The 20,416-nt window shown below is 43.8% G+C and overlaps 1 protein-coding gene across 5 annotated transcripts in view; it reads left to right on the top strand.

Moving 5' to 3' along the window:
* The window catches only part of SCAF4 (SR-related CTD associated factor 4), a 314,126-nt gene that overhangs the window by 107,147 nt on the left and 186,563 nt on the right, over window positions 1–20,416 (top strand). For 3 of the 5 annotated variants that reach the window (XM_030202136.1, XM_030202134.1, XM_030202138.1), the window contains 3 exons: window positions 6,816–6,916; window positions 15,905–16,025; window positions 17,128–17,298. In XM_030202136.1, coding sequence (XP_030057996.1) covers window positions 6,816–6,916; window positions 15,905–16,025; window positions 17,128–17,298 — 393 coding nt within the window. The remainder of the gene's footprint in view (window positions 1–6,815; window positions 6,917–15,904; window positions 16,026–17,127; window positions 17,299–20,416) is intronic. The other 2 variants (XM_030202137.1, XM_030202135.1) reach the window with 1 other exon arrangement.

Genomic DNA, 20,416 nt, shown 5'->3' with positions numbered 1-20,416 from the left:
GCTCTTTCCTGCCCCGACGTCACTAGACCACCAGGGAACATGGAATCCTGTAAGTACACAACGGAGGTCCAAAACCCGGACAAGACGCACCGGAGCACCTAGGTTTTAGAGGAGGGAAAGAGGAAAATTTTTTTTTTCCTATTTCCCTCCTCTAAAACCTAGGTGCGTCTTATGGTCCGGTGCGTCTTATAGTCCGAAAAATACGGTAATTGGTAACTAGTGGGAGCCAGTTTTCTTAGTAAATTCAAATGAGTATTGAAATACGCATGAGACCAAATGTAGGACGTGATTAGTGCAACCGTCTGTGCCCATCAGTGGCAAAGCTTAATAGAAGGCAGTAGCCTTGGAAGTAGTCTAAACTTATTGAACACTTCTTGATCTTTTTGTCTTATACTAGAAGTAGCAGTAATGTGACCCGCTGAATGAAAAAGTACTAAAAGTTGGGTAGGTGACTTTTTGTACCACAAGGTAGAGGGACATCAACTGTATAATCTTACAGTCTATAAAAAATGAGAAACATTTATCAACGAAAAGTAATTAACCTCAGAAATCACATACCCCACTCTAGGTACCTGCAGTTTTTAGGCTGTAGAACATGAAAAACATCAAAGTTGCGGAAGAAATTACATAGTCCCATTCTGCTGACCCTGTAGTACACAACACTTTGAAAAATGAAAGTTGCCTCTCCAACCTTTCATAGCATTTATTTGGAATCCCACTGTTGGTACTTTTTCGCTCAGTAGGTCACATTCGGGCTTATTTTCGAAAGAGAAGGACATCCATCTTTTGACATAAATCGGAAGATGGACGTCCTTCTCCCAGGGATGTCCAAATCGGTATAATCGAAGCTCGATTTAGGACTTCTTCAACTGCAGTCAGTCGCAAGGACGGACAAAGTTCAAGGGGGCGTGTCGGAAGTGTAGCGAAGGCGGGACTTGGGCATGTCTAACACTTGGACGTCCTTCACCCATAATTGAAAAAAAGAAGGATGTCCCTGACGAACACTTGGACGTTTTCACCTGGTCTTGTTTTTCTTACGACAAGGCACAGAAAGGTGCCCGAAATGACCAGATGACCACCAGAGGGAATCTGGGATGACCTCCCGTTTTCCCCCCAGTGGTCACTAACCCCCTCCCACCCTCAAAAATATCTTTCACAATATTGATTGCCAGCCTCTATGCCAGCTTCAGATGTTATACTCAGGTGCATCACAGCAGTATGCAGGTCCCTGGAGCAGTTTTATTGGGTGCAGTGCACTTCAGGCAGGCGGACCCAGGTCCATACCCCCCTCCCCCCACAGGTTACGTTTGTGGAGGAAACAGCGAGCCCTCCAAATCCCACCAGAAACCCACTGTACCCACATCTAGGTGCCCCCCTTCACCCTTAAGGGCTATCGTAGTGGTGTACAGTTGGAGGTAGTGGGTTTTGGGGGGCTCGGCACACAAGGTAAGGGAGCTATGTACCTGGGAGCAATTTATGAAGTCTAGTGCAGTGCCCCCTAGGGTGCCCGGTTGGTGTCCTGGCATGTCAGGAGGGCCATTGCACTAGAAATGCAGGCTCCTCCCACGTCCAAATGGCTTGCATTTGGTCCTTTCTGACATGGACGTCCTTGGTTTCGAAAATTGCCGAAAATCAGAAACGTCCATCTCTAGGGACGGCCAAATTTCAAAATTTGGACATCTCTGACCATATTATCGAAACAAAAGATGGACGTTCATCTTGTTTCGAAAATACGGGTTTTCCCGCCCCTGGATTGTGACGTTTTGTGAGGACGTCCAAATCAAAACTTGGATGTCCCTTTTGAAAATGCCCCTCCACATGTAGATGTAATTAGCTAATTCATTTCACAGTTAAACAGTATCATTTAAATCTATTTTTCCTCTGGTAAAATACCTCCTTGTTACTTTGTTACAGGATTGCTCAAAAATAACAGCTGGACTTTTTCCATTCAAAACATACAAAGCAGGGCAGTGAAGGTCAAATATTAAAATTATCTAGTCAGTAAGTAAAATTTGACGGGCTACAGGAAGGTGGCCCTCAGGCAGGCTGTACACACACTCATCTTGAAGTTGTTGGCAGAAGTAGGAATGTTTAAAATTTGATAACCCATCTAACAATTCATAAAACATCAAGGTAAGAGTTGAGTAGTTAAAATAAAAATATACATCAAAAGAGTTCCATAAAACATTTAAGCCAAAATTACTGTGAGGTTAATGTACAATACAAAATTAACATAATGCATCAAACACATTTCTCTTTTAGTTGAGGAAGAAAAATGAGAGAATAAGTGTATTGATATTCCTTAGATATGTAAGTGGAATTGGAGCCAGTAGAACAGGATTCCAAATTTTTAAGCCTGCATAATTAAAATCAGTTTTCCTTGAAATTAGCAAGGTGACAATCTCACAAATAAAGTAAAAGCTAACGATCCATATTGAGAATATCCTAGATACTTTCTCTTCCTTTTCATCCTGCCAACCAGTCCAGACCAGTGGGTTGTATCCCCTTACCCAGCAGGTGGAGGTAGAGAAACTGAACTCTTCAGCAGGTGATTGGTTGCAATATACAGTGCTAAGGGGTTTGTACAGGAGCTGGCAGATTTGAGTCAGCAGACCCAGAGCCTTCCACAGTGGGATGAGTAAAAACTCTGGGCCTGAGGGAGGGGATGTTGGGCTATTCTGTCTTGATTTGCCCATCAGGGATGTCGGGTGGGAGGAGGTGCAGGGCTTGCAGGAGTCGGTGGCTCAGTACTGCTACTGATTTCTACTGCCCTGTGTGCACCAGGGCACTGAAATTTGTAATCCCAACTGAGCTTGGGGGATCACAGTGTCACAACTTTCCCTCTAGCCCAAAGGTGCTGGCAGCAGATCTCCCATATTTGAGAACAGTGGTCATTTGCAGCTGGCCTACTAAAATAAGGTGCAGGTAGAGAGCAAAGCCAACATGTATTTGGCAAAGGGATATCTTGCCTCACCAATCTAATCCTTTATTCATTCCTCAAAAAACACCAAAAAAAAACCCCATGGATACAGTTGAGTCAAGTGAGTCTGGATTTTCAGAAAGCATTTGATGAAGTCTTTATGAGAGATTCTTGGAAGAAATTATTCAGCTGTGTGATTGGGTATTCCTGAGGAAATGCCCTTTTAATATAATCTACTTTCTCCCAGGGCAAGCAGGGTGCTTGTTCTCACATGTGGGTCGACATCCGCGTCGGCCCAGGAATCGGCATTGTGCAAGCAAAAATATAAACAAAGTTTTGCCAGTCTTCTGGCGCACATGCACCACGCATGTGCGTATTGATTTTCTACCCGCCGCATGAGCGGTCCTCCTCAGTTTTCCCTTCTCCACGTTGAGGTGCGGTAGTTTTTTTTTCTGTGCTCCTCTCAAGCCCAGGAAACAGTTTCGAGTTTTCGATTTTTTTTTCTAATTTTTCTTTATTTTATTATTATTGTCATTACAAAAAAAAAAAAGGTTCCCGTACTGTACTTTAGTTTTGTCCCCTTTCAAGTTTCCTTTGTTTTTTGTCGCGGCCGGGTTATTCCCTTATTTTTGTGCCATTTTTCTTTTATTAGGCACAATCGTGTATTTTGATTTCACCAAAGCCATTTTTCCTTCCATGTCATCGAAGACACACAGCAGCTTCAAACGTTGTACTCGGTGCAACCGGACCATCTCAGGTACCGATACCCACACCTGGGGTATCCAGTGCCTTGAGCCCAACCATAGCCCAGCCGCTTGCAGTCTGTGTCTTTGTATGAAGAAACGGACCCAAGCGTCTCGAGAAGCCCAATGAGAGAAGCTTTTTGGGGCTCGGTCTGGTCCTTCGACATCAGTACCGAGATCGGCGGCATCGACATCGAGGGAAGTATCGACATTGGGAGCGGAGGTAATGGCTGCTGAAAGACCAGTTCGCGTTGGGAGCAGTGAGGCATCAAATGGGTCTTCACCTGCCTCGAGGCCTCCTGTTATGCAGGCACCCCGCCCCGAGGAGGCGTGAGGATTCCACGTCCTCGGTACCGAGGAGTCTCGATTGACGGGCGTCGAGCGAATGCGAAGAAGCACCGCCATAGTTCTCCTTTGACACACGGTGCCGGGAGCTTCGGGGCGACTAGGGAATTGGCACCTGAGAAGCATCTGCACCGAGAGGGTCACTCCCCCTGTATTCAGGAGGTGTCGATGCGTCGGTCTTCTGGCAGCCCGGTACCTGCTCCCAAGCCTCTACAGATTCTGCCCCTGGCTCCTTTACCGACCCCGCAGCCTTGTCTGACGGTGGCTTTTGACGGGTGCATCAGGACCCTGCTTCCAGAGCATCTGGAAGGATTACTGCGTTAGTCTGCTTCGGTGTTGGGGATGCTTGCTCTTTCCGTACCGTCTGCTGCAGCGGCATCTGGCCCTTCGTCTGTGGTGAGGTCCCCGACATCAGTGCCGCCTGTGGCATCGGTGTCGGCTGCCACTCAGGTTGACTCCCCTTTGACATCAGTGGAGGAAGCTTTCCAGGCCCAGTCATTGCCACTCTTTTGGGGGCGCGGAAGCAGTCTGTTCACGCTTTTCAAAAATACCGGGACTAGGGGGCATGCGATGAAGCTACAATGTAGTAAATTTAAAACTAATCTGAGAGAATTTTTCTTCACTCAACGTGTAATTAAACTCTGGAATTCGTTGCCAGAGAATGTGGTAAAGGTGGTTAACTTAGCGGAGTTTAAAAAAGGTTTGGACAGCTTCCTAAAGGAAAAGTCCATAGACCGTTATTAAATGGACTAGGGGAAAATCCACGATTTCTGGGATAAGCAGTATAAAATGTTTTGTACATTTTTGGGATCTTGCTGGGTATTTGTGACCTGGATTGGCCACTGTTGGAAACAGGATGCTGGGTTCGATGGACCTTTGGTCTTTCCCAGTATGGCAATACTTATGTACTTCGACAGCGTATGCGCAGGTGTGGAAAGCTTTCTCAGCGTGGTGTGGTCTGCTTGCCGAGTCGCCTTTTCGGGCATCCATTCCGGTTATTTTGATGTTCCTTCAGGACGGTCTTCAAAAGGGATTGGCATATAATTCCCTTCGAATTCAGGTGGCCATGCTAGCCTGTTTTCGAGGGAAACTGGACAGTTCCTCATTGGCAGCTCACACAGAAGTGGTTCGTTTTCTACGTGAGGCTCTTTGTTTCCGACCTCCTGTGCGACAGCCGTGCCCGTCGTGGCATTTGAATTTAGTGTTGCGAGCCCTGCAGGCCCCGCCCTTTGAGCCTTTCAGCAAGGCCTCCGAGAAGGATCTTACTCTTAAGACGGTGTTTTTGGTGGCCATAACTTTGGCTCGAAGAATTTCGGAGATTCAAGCTTTGTCTTGCCGAGATACTTTTTTTTGCAGTTTTCTGAAGCAGGGGTGTCGATTTGGATGGTGCTGTCATTTCTGCTAAAAGTGGTTTCGGCTTTTCATGTCAATCAGGCTATTTATCTTCCTTACGGAGAGAGGATTATCCGGAAGAGTTTGCGTTACTTTGTTTCTTGGACATGCGGAGAGCCTTGTTTAGATACCTGCAGGTTTCTAACGACTTTCGTCACTCGGACCATCTCTTTGTGCCTTGGCTGGCTCGAGGAGAGGTGAGGCGGCTTCTCAGGCTTCCATTGCTCGATGGATTAAGGAGGCCATTGGGGCAGCTTATGTGTTACACGGCCGGTCACCTCCAGTGGCCCTGACGGCCCATTCTACTTGAGCACAGGTGGCTTCTTGGGCGGAGGCGTCTGCCTTATCTCTGGAAGAGATTTGTCGGGCGGCTACTTGGGTGTCCCGTCATTCTTTTGCGAAGCATTACAGATTAGATGTGTCTGCTTGGAAATATGCAAGATTTGGGGCGGGAGTGTTGGCACATGGAGCGTCAGCTTCCCACCCTACTTAGGGATTGCTTTGGTACATCCCACCAGTTCCTGGATTCATCTGCTGCAGGTGACAAGGAAGGTAAAATTGTCTTACCTGATCATTTTCTTTCCCTTAACCGCAGCAGATGAATCCAGGATCCCTCCCCAACTCAGCCGACTGTTTTCGTTTTCCGCGTGAAATAGATGGTTTTCCTTCCGGGTTCTTTTTTGCAGAGTTCAGACAGATATGGGGACATGGAAGGGATTCCTGTTTGTGGAACAAATGGAAGTTGATTCATGTTTGTTGTTTGGTTCTCTGTTTTTAATAGTGAGGATGGTTTCTTGTTTTTTGTTTTGTATTCTTGCCTTGCTTACTGCTTACGAATGACATACTAGCTGAGAAAGGGGCTGGCCGCCTGGCATCACTGCCTTCAGTTTATCTCTATCTCCACCTGCTTGCTGGTAGATGGACTTAACCCACCAGTGCCTGGATTCATCTGCTGTGGTTAAAGGAAAGAAAATTATCAGGTAAGACATAATTTTACCTTCTGTCAGCTATTGTACTAGATTGCCTTGGTTCCATGCAGCTCGTATAGGTAGGAGGGTACATGCATGTGTGGTGCAGCTTCCAAAATCTGTTGGCTGATGTCACCCACATGTAGAAATATGACCTGCTGTCCTCTGAGAACATCTGCTACAAGTGATTCTGCTTTCTTTCCAAACCCATGGTATGGTTGGATACGCAGATAGCCATGCACATGAGTTGAAAAAAATTCAGTGAGCCTTGCTTAGCATGTTTTAAACTTCTGTATTGTTGTTCTGTTCAGTTTAATGGTTATATAGGTATCTAGGTTATTTTTCACCCAGTGCTTCATTGCACCATGCACACACAAAATCTGTATCCTTGATTTTCCTCTTGAAACTATGGAATATGTCTGCAATTGACTCTCATGTTTATGACAGAAGCTGTTGGACAGATTTGACTATGATGATGAACCTGATACAGCCGATGATATAAAGAAGGAAGTTTCAACACCTCCTCCAGCCCCCTCTCAACCTCCATTGTAAGTATTATGATTTAGCAGTTACAACTGCAATTAAAATCAAGTTTGAATAAACTTAGATATGTAGTTCTTTGTTAAATTTACTCCCTCTTCTGGGGGTCTCAGATGTTTCCAGGCTGCCTGAATCTGGGGCTAAGATTTCAGATGAAGGCTCATGATGCCAAATTACCCTTAGATTTACTGTTATATCCTCTAATATCCTAGACACATTGTTGCCAAAGGCCATGCACTAGAACTCTGCAATTATGAGCCCTACATCTGGCCATTGGAACTTCCTCCCTGTAGGACAGTGGTTCTCAACCCAGCCTTTGGGCACACCCTGCCGGTCAAGTTTTCAGGGTATCCACAATGAATATACATAAGATAGATGTGCATACCATTGAGGCAATGTATACAAATCTCATGCATGTGCATTATAAATGTCTTGAAAACCAGACTGCCTGGTTGTGCCCTGAGGACTGGTGTTGAGAAGCACTGCTCTAGGACTTCTGAACATTGTGTCTGCAGCATTGTGAGCCCTGGCTGGCTTGGAAGACAAAAGATCTGGCACAAGTCCTGTGCATGGCAGTGCATAACACTGCCACTGGGCCATCCCACATTTACTCATTTTATTCCTTTATTTTGGTTTTAAGAGATACTTCAAAATAAGTGATAAAAAATCAGGTAGCTCACCTGTCTTATGATATAGCTGTTTGTATTCACATGTTTAAATTCTGAAGTGCCACCACATGTTTACATTTTGATGTAAGTACCAGTTTTATTAAATAACCTATTTATGATACTTGGTACACCACCAGTTGAGTGCTGCGGGGTGGTTGACAATCAAAATTTAAAGCAAATGAGGGTCCTTTTAAGTTCAGTGTTAGTTTCCTTATCCTGCTAGACCAGATTCTCTGTCTCCAGTAAAAATGCTAGCATGTACTGGATTGGTACACCTAAGCTCTGTCGAGCAGAGACTGTCTCTTCATGTTCAAGTGTACAGCGCTGCATTCGTCTAGTAGCGCTATAGAAAAGATAAGTAGAAGTAGTACACCAAGATTAGGCTGCCAGGGCAGTTATCTCTGGTCTGTTCTACCTTAGTAGAGCAGAGCTCCAGTTGTGCTCCCAGCGCAATAGTTTTCAGACTGCTTTTTTTGATAGAGCAGAGTCTGAAGCTCCCAGGGAAATAGCTTCACAGTCAGGATCCCAGGATTCTAGCCTGTGAGCTTCCCTCCTTGTACAGCAAGATTTGTGAGTACACTCTGAGAGCACCTGTACAGGTGTGTGTTGGAGGGGGTGGGCCCTGGGCGAGCAGGATTTTGCTTTTGCCCAAGATTGTCTTCCTTCTGCCAGGGGTCCTCCAGGCCCTGCTTTGAATTTGCAAGGATGCAGTTGTTGTTTAAAACAATAAAAAAGGGCCTTGATTTCTTCTCTGGCAACAGCAACTTTGCTGCAGTGAAGTAACCTCAGTTTTATTCACCAGTGATTGTAGTCTGAAGAACCACATGGTCGGTTGCCAGAAAATGGAATGGGAGGTTCCATTTTTCCAGTCTTACAGCTGTGATAGGCATGTGTGTGAGTGGTATGTGGCTCCCTTTTTGCTAAGAATTTTGGCTCAGGTGGCAAAATATCACGTGGTGCTATCTTGTGGGAATGCCACAGAGCAGACGAAGCAGGTGACCCCTCTACACTCTGCTTTTACTCTTTCATACGTAAACAAGGCTTCCTTTCCTTTGGCCCTTGGTACTCCCAGTTTTCATCCAAATTAGAAGGTCTGGGGTGCCTTAGCAGTGTCTTCCCTTAGAGACCTTTCTCTGTATTGCATTTTAGTTGTATACCAGGTATTTTGTACTATGTGGAAGTCTGGAAGAGTAGGTGAGACAGCTCCTGGGCCAAGATTCTAACTTTTCTTTGTGGGTAAGCCTGCCCCAAGTGCCTGTCCAGCCACGTAGACTGTTCAGAATGTGGGTGGTCTTGGCTTTCACTTGGAGGAGGAAAAGATGGGATTTGCTGGTCCTCTGGCAGTTTTGAAAGGAACTGTATTGTCCTTTACAGAATGAGGTGGATTCTTGTGTGATTAGATCTATCGGAAAACTCATTTTGCTGATTACCTAGCACATTTCCTCTCCATGTTGCCAAGTTGGCTGTTAAGGAGGTTTCTTAGGCACCGGCAGTATTGCAGGGACAGTATGTCTCCAAGGCCTTTCCCTATTTGAAAAGGTCAGGTCCTGTTAGAGTGGAAGAAGACCCATGACAGAATTCTCAAAGGAAGCAAGACCATGGGGCAGCTATATTCTTTTCCTGCTGAGTATGGGAGTGCTCTCATCCTGAGGATTGATGTCATCTTCTCCCTTGTGATCCAGAAGGCAATGATCCCTGTTGAAGGGGTCATGATCTTTTAAAAGTTCTGTAAGGTGGAAAGGTTGCAGTCTGCTTGAAGCATTCAGCTTCAACTTTGACTTTGATCATTCCATTTACATGGTGCTGAAAACATCTACCTCTAGAATATTCAGAGGCTGCTTCCTGGAAATCAGGGTAGTTTTCTTGATAGGTTCATGTAGTGTATCCATCATCACAGTTCCTTATTTAAAAAAAAAAAAAAAAAAATCCTGCCTGGCTCCCTCCATTGCAGAAACGGATTTTTCTGCCATCTGTATCGCACCACTGCTGAACTCCTAGTGAGTCTGAGCCATGTGGTGCAAGAAGAGCTTGATCTCTTGCTCCACATTGAGATTTCTTTTGAGTCTAATTGGTATAAATCCGGATTTATTCCAGTTTGTCACCTTCTTAAACAACAGTGTTGTCATGCCAGATGACAGCAACAAAAGCTTCATATACCAGATTACCTATGTTGATTCAAGGACTGAATAGCTAATTATAAACGAGAGATCAGTATAGCTAAGAAATGTTAGATCGTGAATTTTCTTCAGTGACCAGTGAATTTTCTTCAGTGACCAGATGTAATTGTTCCAAATTATTGTTTCAGACCTTAGACACACTTGCCCTGATGACTACAGCAGATGAATCCAGATACTTATGGGTTGTCACCATCTACCAGCAGGTGAAGATAGAGCTCTGAACTGTCTCGTAGGACGGAATGCTCCCTGGTCAGTCAGTATTCTCTATCTCCAGCAGGTGGATGGATGGTCTCTCACGAGCTCCTGGTTTCATTGGTTGGTAGCTCCTGTTCTGGGTCTCTCAGTGCAGTAGAGATTTGGGGTGTGTGGCTGAGTGGTGCTGCCTTTAGGGGGTACACCTGGTCACCCTAGGTTCCTCCCCCACCTTTCTGCCCCTCTTGCCCTTCCTAGGTGTGGCGGAACACTAACAAAAAAAATAAAGTAAGAAAGGGATATAATGATGCACTTTCTAGACACATGACATCCTTTTAAGATATCTAGCGTATTATACTTTCATTTATGTAACACACCATCAGTATATTTATTTCTTTTACTGCGGCACTATCTGTCGGGGCACTTCAGTTTCACTTAATTACCTTTTTTTTCACATCACACAATTTTCTTTTTTTCTCTTCCCAGTGTATCTTTTTCAGTATATGCACTCGCGGTCTTAATCACCATAATGGCCATTTCTTAGCTTCCCTCTGGACCGGCCAGCGAGTGACTGATGGGTTGTGCATGCCTTCCAGCAGGTGGACACTGAGAATTCTCACTCTGCAGAGAGAGCCAATAAAGAGCCCTTGCTAGGTAGAGAAAGGTCCAGTATTCTCAGTCTCCAGCAGGTGGAAGGTGGTGAGCCCTTTCAGTTTCTCACTTCTTTCTCTATTCCTTGTCTGTACTTGGCTTTTAGTTGAGAACTTTTTTATGCCTTTCTGTGCACTTGTATCTCAGAACCTGGTTGCTTGAGGCAGAGGTCCATGGGGACCTCAAGGATGTTACACCTGGGTGGCTGGGTCCCTCCCCTCTCGTCCTCCCTATGCTAGTGCTGGTCACTCTGTGTGCTGGAAGGCCCCTTAAGCTCTTCGGGGAAAGAGTTCTCTGAGGCAGGGAGGGGCAGCCACGTTTGGTCTGATTAGACCAAAGTTAAAAAAAATTTTTTTCTATACCTCTGCTTGCAGTTGATTAGGTCCAAACTCCTGGTCTCAAAAACAACTGAGCTGGGACCAGAAGTTTGGGCCCAATCAGATGCAAGTGTGTGCCCAGCCCCCAAGCCTCAGGGTGCTCTTACCTTACCTCCCTTTGCCCTACAACCCGAGCCTCAGGGTGCCCGTGTTCTCGCCCGGCCCTCAGAGCCTCAGGGTGCCCATGTCCTCACCCCGCCCCTGAGCATATTCAAAAGCATGGATTAATGAGATAAAGCCAACATGGATTTAATGAAGGGAAATCTTGCCTCACCAATCTACTACATTTCTTTGAAGGGGTGAACAAATGTGGATACAGGTGAGCCAGTTGATATTGTGTATCTGGATTTTCAAAAGGCATTTGACAGAGTACATCATGAAAGACTCCAGAAGAAATTGGAGAGTCATGGGATAGGGGGTAGTGTTCTATTGTGGATTAAAAACTGGTTAAAAGAAAACAGAGTAGGGTTAAATGGTCAGTATTCTCACTAGAGAAGGGTAGATAATGGGGTTCCCCCGGGGTCTGTGCTGGTACCGCTGCTTGTTAACATATTTATAAATGATCTAGAGATGGGAGTAACTAGTGAGGTAATTAAATTTGCTTGCGAGAGGGGGAGGGCGTTAGGATAAATCGGGGGGGGGGGGGGGGGGGGAATGTTATTATGTAAAACCAAAAAAGTTTGAAGTATAATACGTTTTGGTTAAGACATTGTTATACCATTAGCTGTATTGTTTGATATGCTATCTCTTTTTGAGCCAGAATGGTAGCAGAAATTTATATTCCATTGTATTGTACAGAGAAGTATAATGTCTGTTTTGATTAACAATGCTGAATAAAGACTTCTATAAATTTTAAAAAAAATGGACTTAGGGAAAATCCACTGCTTATTTCTAGGATATAAGCAGCATAAAATGTATTGTATTGTTTTGGGATCTTGCCAGGTACTTGTAACCTGGATTGGCTACTGTTAGAAACAGGATGCTGGGCTTAATGGACCTTTGTTCTGTCCCAGCATGGAAACATTTATTGGGGGGTGGGGGTGCATGTGTGCAGGGATGTGGGCTGGAAAAGGTGGGTGAAGGTCCTGCTAAAAGAAAACAAAACCATTGTAAAGCAGTAAATGGGCATATTTATTTATTTACTTAATTACATTTGTACCCCGCGCCTTCCCACACATTGCAGGCTCAATGTGGCTTATATAGTACATAATTATAATTACAATCACAAAGTCTTTAAAGAGACTATTATAAGCTGTAGTAAATGTAAGAGTGGGGTTTTGAGAAATAAGTGAGTTGAGCGTGTCGGGGCAAATAAAGGTAGGATAAGCAAAAGGAAAAGGGATTGGGAGGGGTGTAGAGATGGAGGGTGGAGAGGAAAAGATAAAGGGTAAAGGATGGATGGGAAAAGATAAGGGGCGGGACCAGAGCTCAGAGAGAGAGAGAAGGGCCGAGCCTGCACGCATTTTAGCCCTGTTGCCGGCCGCCGTAACCCGTCCCCGACTAGGTAAGTCAAGAGATGACTTTTAAAATTCGGAGGGAGGGGAGGGGGGCCTGGAAGTCGAAGGGAGGGAGGGACGACGACTCTGAAACTCTGAGGGGGAGGGGGGACCCTGGAACTGGGAGGCGACTCTGGCTGAGGCGACGGCACGCGTGCCAACAGAGAGGGCTCTGCATGCCCTCTCTGGCACGCGTGCCATAGGTTCGCCATCACTGGTCTAAGGTATAATGATCATCAGGACTGAAATTAGGAGGAAGAGTTTAAAGTTAAGTAGGGTCAGGCGGGTAAGCTGTCTTGAAGCGATGGGTCTTCAGCATTTTCCTGAAGGGTAGATGGTCATTTATTGTTCGGATGGATCTTTGCAGAGCATTCCAAAGCTGGTTACCCAAAAACGAGAAACTGGATGCATAGAAGGTCTTATATTTAATACCTTTGCAATTGGGGAGGTGTAAGTTAAGATGGGTACGGGATGACGATGATCTGTTTCTGGCTGGGAGGTCAATAAGGTTGTTTCGTTGATTGTTTTCAGGTCTCTAGATAGTGCGTTCCATAACTTCGTTATGTAAAAAGTCCATAATCAAGGTATAAAATAAGTTACCTACCTGTTGCTCTATTTATATTTTGTACGGTACAAAGGGATGTGTCACTTTCTTTGGTTTTGCCCTTTATGCAGAGTATGGCTTTTTGGAGATTCAGTATAATTTTTGTCTACATATTTCTATTTTTAGTTTGTGGTTTCTTATTCTGTACCACTTCATGAGGGGCTATCTCTGTTCATGTGTGAAAAAGGCCAGGTGTTCTGTGTATGTGTGGGACTGATCTATACTAATCCAGCTTGTTTTGTTTTCCAATAAGTGTATTAATGATGATCTGCCCACTGCAATGGTGGTGGTTTTGTGTAGGAAGGACCTTGTGTGACCCCCTGGAAGTTAGCTTGTAAACATAGATTCTATGGTCCAACTTGTTAAGAATATGTTTTACTTCATAGTAAAATTTAAGAGGTGTACTTTATTACTTTTACTTGAGTATCTTTTTTTGGCTATGACTTTTCTACTTTTTGAAGCCAGTACTTTTACTGTTTACTTTAAGTACTTTTAAAAAAATAACAAACCCATCTCTGGTTAGCACACCTTAGTAAAAGGACCCCTTAATATTTTTTTCCTGGGCTTTCCCTTCACAAAATATATGATGGTATATCAAATCCCATTACCTGGAAGTAGAGGTTCAGGCTGATAATAAAATTCTTTCCTGTGCTGTATAGAATTTAGACTTCACTCCCAAATGGAAGATTTTGTTGATTGTTGCTATTAAATAATTAAATAATTTTAATGGTAGCTTTATACTCTGTGGCTGAAATTGACTTTGTTGGTGGTAGGGGGTCTTTATGCAAAGGTGGCCTTGGGCATTGTACATTTTCTTAGTATCTTTTATAGCTAAATTGAAGATGAGTGGAAGGGGCTGTGATGCAGTGGGCATGATGTGCGGAAATGTCACCTTGGCTTGTCCATTCCATATCTGGCTTGCACCCCCATTGCCACTCCACACACTTCTGTCCAGAGATGCCACTATTTCTCACCCTTTTGCATTCCTTTGGAGGGCACCCACTCTGCTTTTTTCTTTCTGGCACCCTAACTGTGGAATTTGCTTCCACTTTATTTGTGCCAAGAGCCTTTCTTTGTTAAGATTAAAAAAGGTCTTTAAATCTGGAGTTTTGAGGAAGCCTTTTTGGGCACTGAGAGGTGAGGGGGGTATGTTTGGATCATGCAGATGAAAATAAAGGTGATATATTTATCATCTTTTTGATGCTTTTATTATTTGTGTATTTGGTTTTTTATGATGATTTTTCTTCTGTTTTTATCTTTTATTGTGTATTGTAAACTGTCTTGATGGGTCTTTGGCCTGAAAGTGCAATTAAGTATTGCATGTGATTTTTCTTGCTATTACAAAGCTTCTTAATTACTCTGTAATGTGCATGGTGATCACATTGAGGTGATGCATTTCCTTGTCATCAACAGCAGATGAATCTATTAACTGATGGGTTTTTTCCGCCTGCCAGCGGGAGGAGATGGAGAACACTGAAAAGACACGGTGACCCTGGACAGCTAGCTCCTTCTGCCTTCAGTATATCTCTATCTCCCAGCAGGTGTGGATGTCGCTTGATCAGCTCCTGGATCTCTGTCTGGGGTGGCTCCTGTGCTTTGCCAGTAGAGTTGGGGGTCTTGTGGCGGGTGGTGCCCACTTTGAAGGAATACTTGGTTTTGTTCCCTGTCCCTGCCTTACCCCATCCCCACTCCTCCCGGAGTCCCTCGTTTGCGGCCTGCCTCTAGCTTTCCTCACAGTGTAAAAAAAAAAAAAAAAAAGGGCGTGCTTATACAGCGTTGCTGTTTCTGAGGCTTTCTCTAGAGATTCTGGTTCTGTGCAGCTTGAAGGAGAAACAGGGGTGATATGATACAGACGTTCAAATACTTGAAAGGTATTAATCCACAAACAAATCTTTTCCGGAGATGGGAAGGCGGTAGAACGAGAGGACATGAAATGAGATTGAAGGGGGGCAGACTCAAAAAAGATGTCAGGAAGTATTTTTTCACGGAGAGGGGTGGTGGATGCTTGGAATGCCCTCCCGCGGGAGGTGGTGGAGATGAAAACGGTAACGGAATTCAAACATGCGTGGGATATGCATAAAGGAATCCTGTGCAGTAGGAATGGATCCTCAGAAGCTTAGCCAAAATTGGGTGGTGGAGCAGGTGGGGGAAGAGAGGTTGGAGGTTGGGAGGCGAGGATAGTGGAGGGCAGACTTATACGGTCTGTGCCGGAGCCAATGATGGGAGGCGGGAAATACTGCTGGGCAGACTTGTACGGTCTGTGCCCTGAAAAAGGCAGGTACAAATCAAGGTAAGGTATACACATATGAGTTTATCTTGTTGGGCAGACTGGATGGACCATGCAGGTCTTTTTCTGCCGTCATCTACTATGTTACTATGTATGTATTTGTTAAACTATTTTCAAATACTAGAACTAAGGGGCACACAATGAATCTACAAAGTAGTAAATTTAAAACGAATCGGAGAAAAAAATATCTTCACCAAACGTAATTAAACTCTGGAATTCTTTGCCAGAGAATGTAGTAAAAGCAATTAGGTTAGCGGGGTTTAAAAAGATTTGCATAGCTTCCTAAAAGAAAAGTCCATTATTAAAATGGACTTGGGGAAAATCCACTGCTTCTTTCTAGGATAAGCAGCATAAAATGTATTGTTTTGAGATCTTGCCAGATACTTGTAACCTGGATTGGCCACTGTTGGAAACAGGATGCTGTGCTTGATGGACCTTTGATCTGCCCAGTATGGCAATACTTATGCACTTATGTACTTAACTCTTATCACCTGATATAAAATAATTGGATTAATTTGGTACTGCACAATTTTTTTCTCCACAGTGGGTTTTCTGGAGATGGCATGCCCCCACCTGTATATCCACAGCTACCTGCTCAGCTCCCAAATATGGATCAGTATCCTCAAGGAATGATGGGTATCCCACCAGATCCATTGCTTAATCAGGTAAGTTTCAAATTTATTAGCAAATTTGCTTAGGTTGAACTTCAAGTTCTAGCCTGCCATTATGAGACCTTTGCTTGACTAAATACTCACTCTATAGTGGTACTAAATTTTATCATGAGATTATCATTTTAAGATATGTTTGAAGTTTCTATTTCACAAAATTCAAAAGTGTGCAAAAATACAGGCTGAGGGGTTTGAATCTGGCACATAGCAGAAATATGACTGTCTTCTACCTGTTTTTTTTCATAGCACTTAACATTATTTTATTTCTTGAAGACACCAAACATATAAAGAGGAATCCAATAAAATGTATATGGAAATATGATGTTTAATTTTGACAAAATATTTCTAAAAAGCAAGGAAAAGACCTCAAAACGCCCGACCGCTTACTTTCAGTTTTCGGCGGCTTTAACTAGGGGGGGGGGGGGGGGGGGGGGACGGGACGTGGTGTTCATCACTGGTCATAAAAACCTTGCTTGGAACAATTATTTTAACTTTTAATTTATTTCCAAAAAGGTTTTAGCAATTTTACTCTTTTTTACAAAAACGTTTTTTAAATATATTGACAGTATCAATGCTAACTTCAAATGCAAAGCTGCTCTATAGCACTTCATGAGAATTAATGAAGATTTTTATGAACCAAATAAAATTTAAGTTAGCATTGATATTGTCAATCAAATAAAATTTGAAGTTAGCATTGATACTGTCAATATATTTAAAAAATGTTTTTGTAAAAAAGAGTAAAATTGCTAAAATCTTTTTGGAAATAAATTAAAAGTTAAAATGTTTTTTATTTATTTTTGTTACATTTGTACCCCGCGCTTTCCCACTCATGGCAGGCTCAATTGTTCCAAGCAAGGTTTTTATGACCAGTGATGAACACCACGTCCCCCCAGTTAAAGCTGCCGAAAACTGAAAGCGGTCGGGCGTTTTGAGGTCTTTTCCTTGCTTTTTAGACATATTTTGTCAAAATTTAATCATATTTCCATATACATTTTATTGGATTCCTCTTTATATGTTGGGTGACCTTATACCTTGGAGTCCTTTATGGTGATTCTCCTACTATTATTTCTTGAAGACAAACATTTGTTTTCTTTTGAAGGCTCCTCTTCCTCCTAATGGACAAATGGCTGGGTTTGGCCTTCTGCCCACCCCACCGTACCCACCCATGGTGCCACCAATGGTAGCTCCAGCTCTACCTGTTCCACAACCTTTCCAAGCGCCCTTCCCAGCTCAGAATGAGACACAGATCCAGAAAGTGCATCAGCAACAGGTGAGGTGTCTTATCACTTGGCTACCAGTTCAGTTCTGCTCTCACACCAAAGAGAAATTGAGTATTCATCTCTTGCTTTTTTTTTTTCCAAATTAATTACAAATATGTGGTCAATTAAAATTTAGATCTTTTGATCTTGATTGTTAATTTTGATGCAGTCAGAATGGCTTGCCAGATTTGGACCTGAATTATTGTTCATAAATCACTGGCTATAAGGTGGCATATCTTCCAGCGTGGTACATTGATCTGCTAATGTATTTAAATGCCATTTTAAGAGTGTGCTGAAGACAAGTGTGAAATGGAAGAAATCTCTCTATCTTGGGCTGTTAACTTTGTATTATAACCAGGCTCAAATTAAGCAGAGGCAAGATGAGGTAGTTGTCTCTTCCATCAAATATTGAAAGCACTGTCTAATCCCTAGAACTGGGAGCTAGAGGATGACTGGAGGACAAAGTTTGTCCCCGCCCTGTTCCTGAAAGCTCTGTCCCCATCCCCACGAGCTCTGTTGGAGCCCATCTTCACAAGCCTTGAATAGTTGATTTTATATATTATTAAAAGTATAAAAGATACAATATTTTGTACAACTGTCATTTTATAAATCACAAACAATACAGAACAAGGATCAACAAGGAGTAGCTCTGTATGTGAGGAATGATATCATGGCGACTGAAATGACAGGGACCTGGGGAAAAGAAGAAGCGATATGGATCACCTTAAAAAGAGATGATAGAACTTCTGTCCACGTGGGTGTTGTCTACAGACCCCCGACACAATTAGAGGAACTAGATAAAGATCTGATCGCAGATATTCAAAAATTAGTAAAGAAAAAAGAGGTTCTGTTGATGGGAGATTTCAGTCTGCCGGATGTAGATTGGAAGGTTCCATCTGCCAAATCGGAAAGAAGTAGAGAGATCGTGGATGTTTCCAAAGTGCTCTGCTCAGACAAATGGTGACGGAACCCACAAGGGAGGGAGCGAGCGACGCTGGATCTGGTGCTCACAAATGGGGATAGTGTGTCAAATGTCTGAGTGGGTGCACACCTGGGAAGCAGTGACCATCAAACGGTTTGGTTTGATATAACGGCTGAAGTGGAGGGCGGCCACTCAAAACTCAAAGTCCTGGATTTCAAGCGTGCTGACTTTAGTAAAATGGGGGAATATCTGAGGAAGGAGATGATGGGCTGGGAGGACGTACAAGAAGTGGAAGGGCAGTGGTCCAGGCTGAAAGAAGTAATAAATAGGGCCACAGACCTTTATGTAAGGAGAGTAAATAAAAGCAAGAGAAAAAGGAAACCGATATGGTTCTCCAAGCAAGTGGCTGAGAAAATAAAGGCTAAAGAGTTAGCGTTCCAGAAATATAGAAAATCTCAAGAAGAGGAACACAGGGAGGAATACCGGATGAAACTGAAAGAAGCCAAGAGAGAGGTATGACTGGCGAAGGCGCAAGCGGAGGAACAAATGGCTAGAAATGTAAGGAGGGGCGACAAAAATTTCTTCAGGTATATTGTGATAAAGTCACCTCCAGGATAGTTGGGTTAAGGCAGTTTCAGTCTGAAATACAAGTCCCAGAAGGCATTGCAGGCAAGGAGCCAGAGGGTGAGATGAAGAACCCGGACTGGACTCCTAGCTGCAATCGGGGAAGACAAAGGTGTAAGCTGGCAGGTTGTGTAGAGTGGCTGCCACTAGGCGGAAAGAGAGTTAGGAAACCCTGTGTGCAGGAGCTCATCATTGGTCTCATTAGTCTAATGCTTAACTCAGCTGGTTTGGGTGTGAGGAAGCTAATGGAAGGAGAATGATTGGTTGTGGTAGCTGAAGCCAGGGATTGATTAGGCAGGTGGGAAGGAGGCTGAAAATCCTTGGGCAGGGAGGTCCCTAAAGTACTGAAGCAGGCTGAGATTCCTTGGGTGAGAGGAAGTCCCAAAAGTATTGAATTCACTGTGAAGCTGATGCAGGGGAAAACCCTTGGGTAGAAGGAGTCCCTAAAATATTGAACTCTCCTGAAGGTAAAGAGGATAGAAGGTAGAAAATGCTGCTTGGTGACTGAACTGTGATGATGAACTGAAAGAACTGTTTGTCTTGGGAATTGAATTACTGTTTATTGTGTACTGGATAAAGAGCCCAGACTGGAGCCTGTAAGCCTGTATTGAATCCTGGTTTGTGCTATGCTGCTGTTGGAACTGTGTACTAGAAACCTGCATGGAATAAAAGTCCTTAAGATTGAAGTTACTGGTGGACATCTATTTGTTCATTGTGCCAGGAGCCTGTGGCTGGAGGAGATTGTTCTATCCTTGGCTGCACCTAGGGGCACCTGGTTACAATATTAGTGAAAGGAAAATGACTAAAAAGGGAATTGTGAGACTAAAAGATACAGTGAACCGCTGTAGATAATGATGAAGAAAAAGCCAATTTGCTAAATATATACTTTTGTTCTGTTTTCACTGAAGAAAATCCTGGAGAAGGACCGCGAGGGACTGGCAAAAGTACACCTGAGAATGGAATGGATAGAGCACCGTTCACGGAAGAGAGTGTGTATCAACAACTTGGAAAGCTAAAGGTGGACAAAGCCATGGGACCGGACGGGATCCATCCCAGAATATTGAGGGAGCTCAGAGAGGTTCTGGCGGGTCCTCTTAAAGATTTGTTTAATAAATCCTTGGAGACGGGAGAGGTTCCGAGGGATTGGAGAACGGCGGAGGTGGTCCCTCTTCACAAAAGTGGTGATAGGGAAGAAGCTGGAAACTACAGGCCGGTAAGCCTCACTTCGGTTATTGGAAAAGTAATGGAAGCCATGCTGAAGGAAAGGATAGTGAATTTCCTGGAAGCCAATAAGTTGCAAGATCCGAGACAACATGGTTTTACCAGAGGGAAATCGTGCCAAACAAATCTCATTGAATTCTTTGATTGGAGAATTGAATCATCGACGTGCTATAGACGTAATCTACTTAGATTTTAGCAAAGCTTTTGACACGGTTCCCCACAGGAGGCTCTTAAATAAACTAGATGGGCTGAAGATAGGTCCCGAAGTGGTGAACTGGATTAGGAACTGGTTGACGGACAGACGACAGAGGGTGGTGGTAAATGGAGTTCGCTCGGAGGAGGGAAAGGTGAGTAGTGGAGTG

Source organism: Microcaecilia unicolor, chromosome 4 (assembly GCF_901765095.1).
Source record: "Microcaecilia unicolor chromosome 4, aMicUni1.1, whole genome shotgun sequence".
NCBI classification, from domain to species: Eukaryota; Metazoa; Chordata; class Amphibia; order Gymnophiona; family Siphonopidae; genus Microcaecilia; species Microcaecilia unicolor.
Note: the sequence above shows the minus strand (reverse complement) of the source record. Positions and strands in the feature narration are given on the sequence as shown.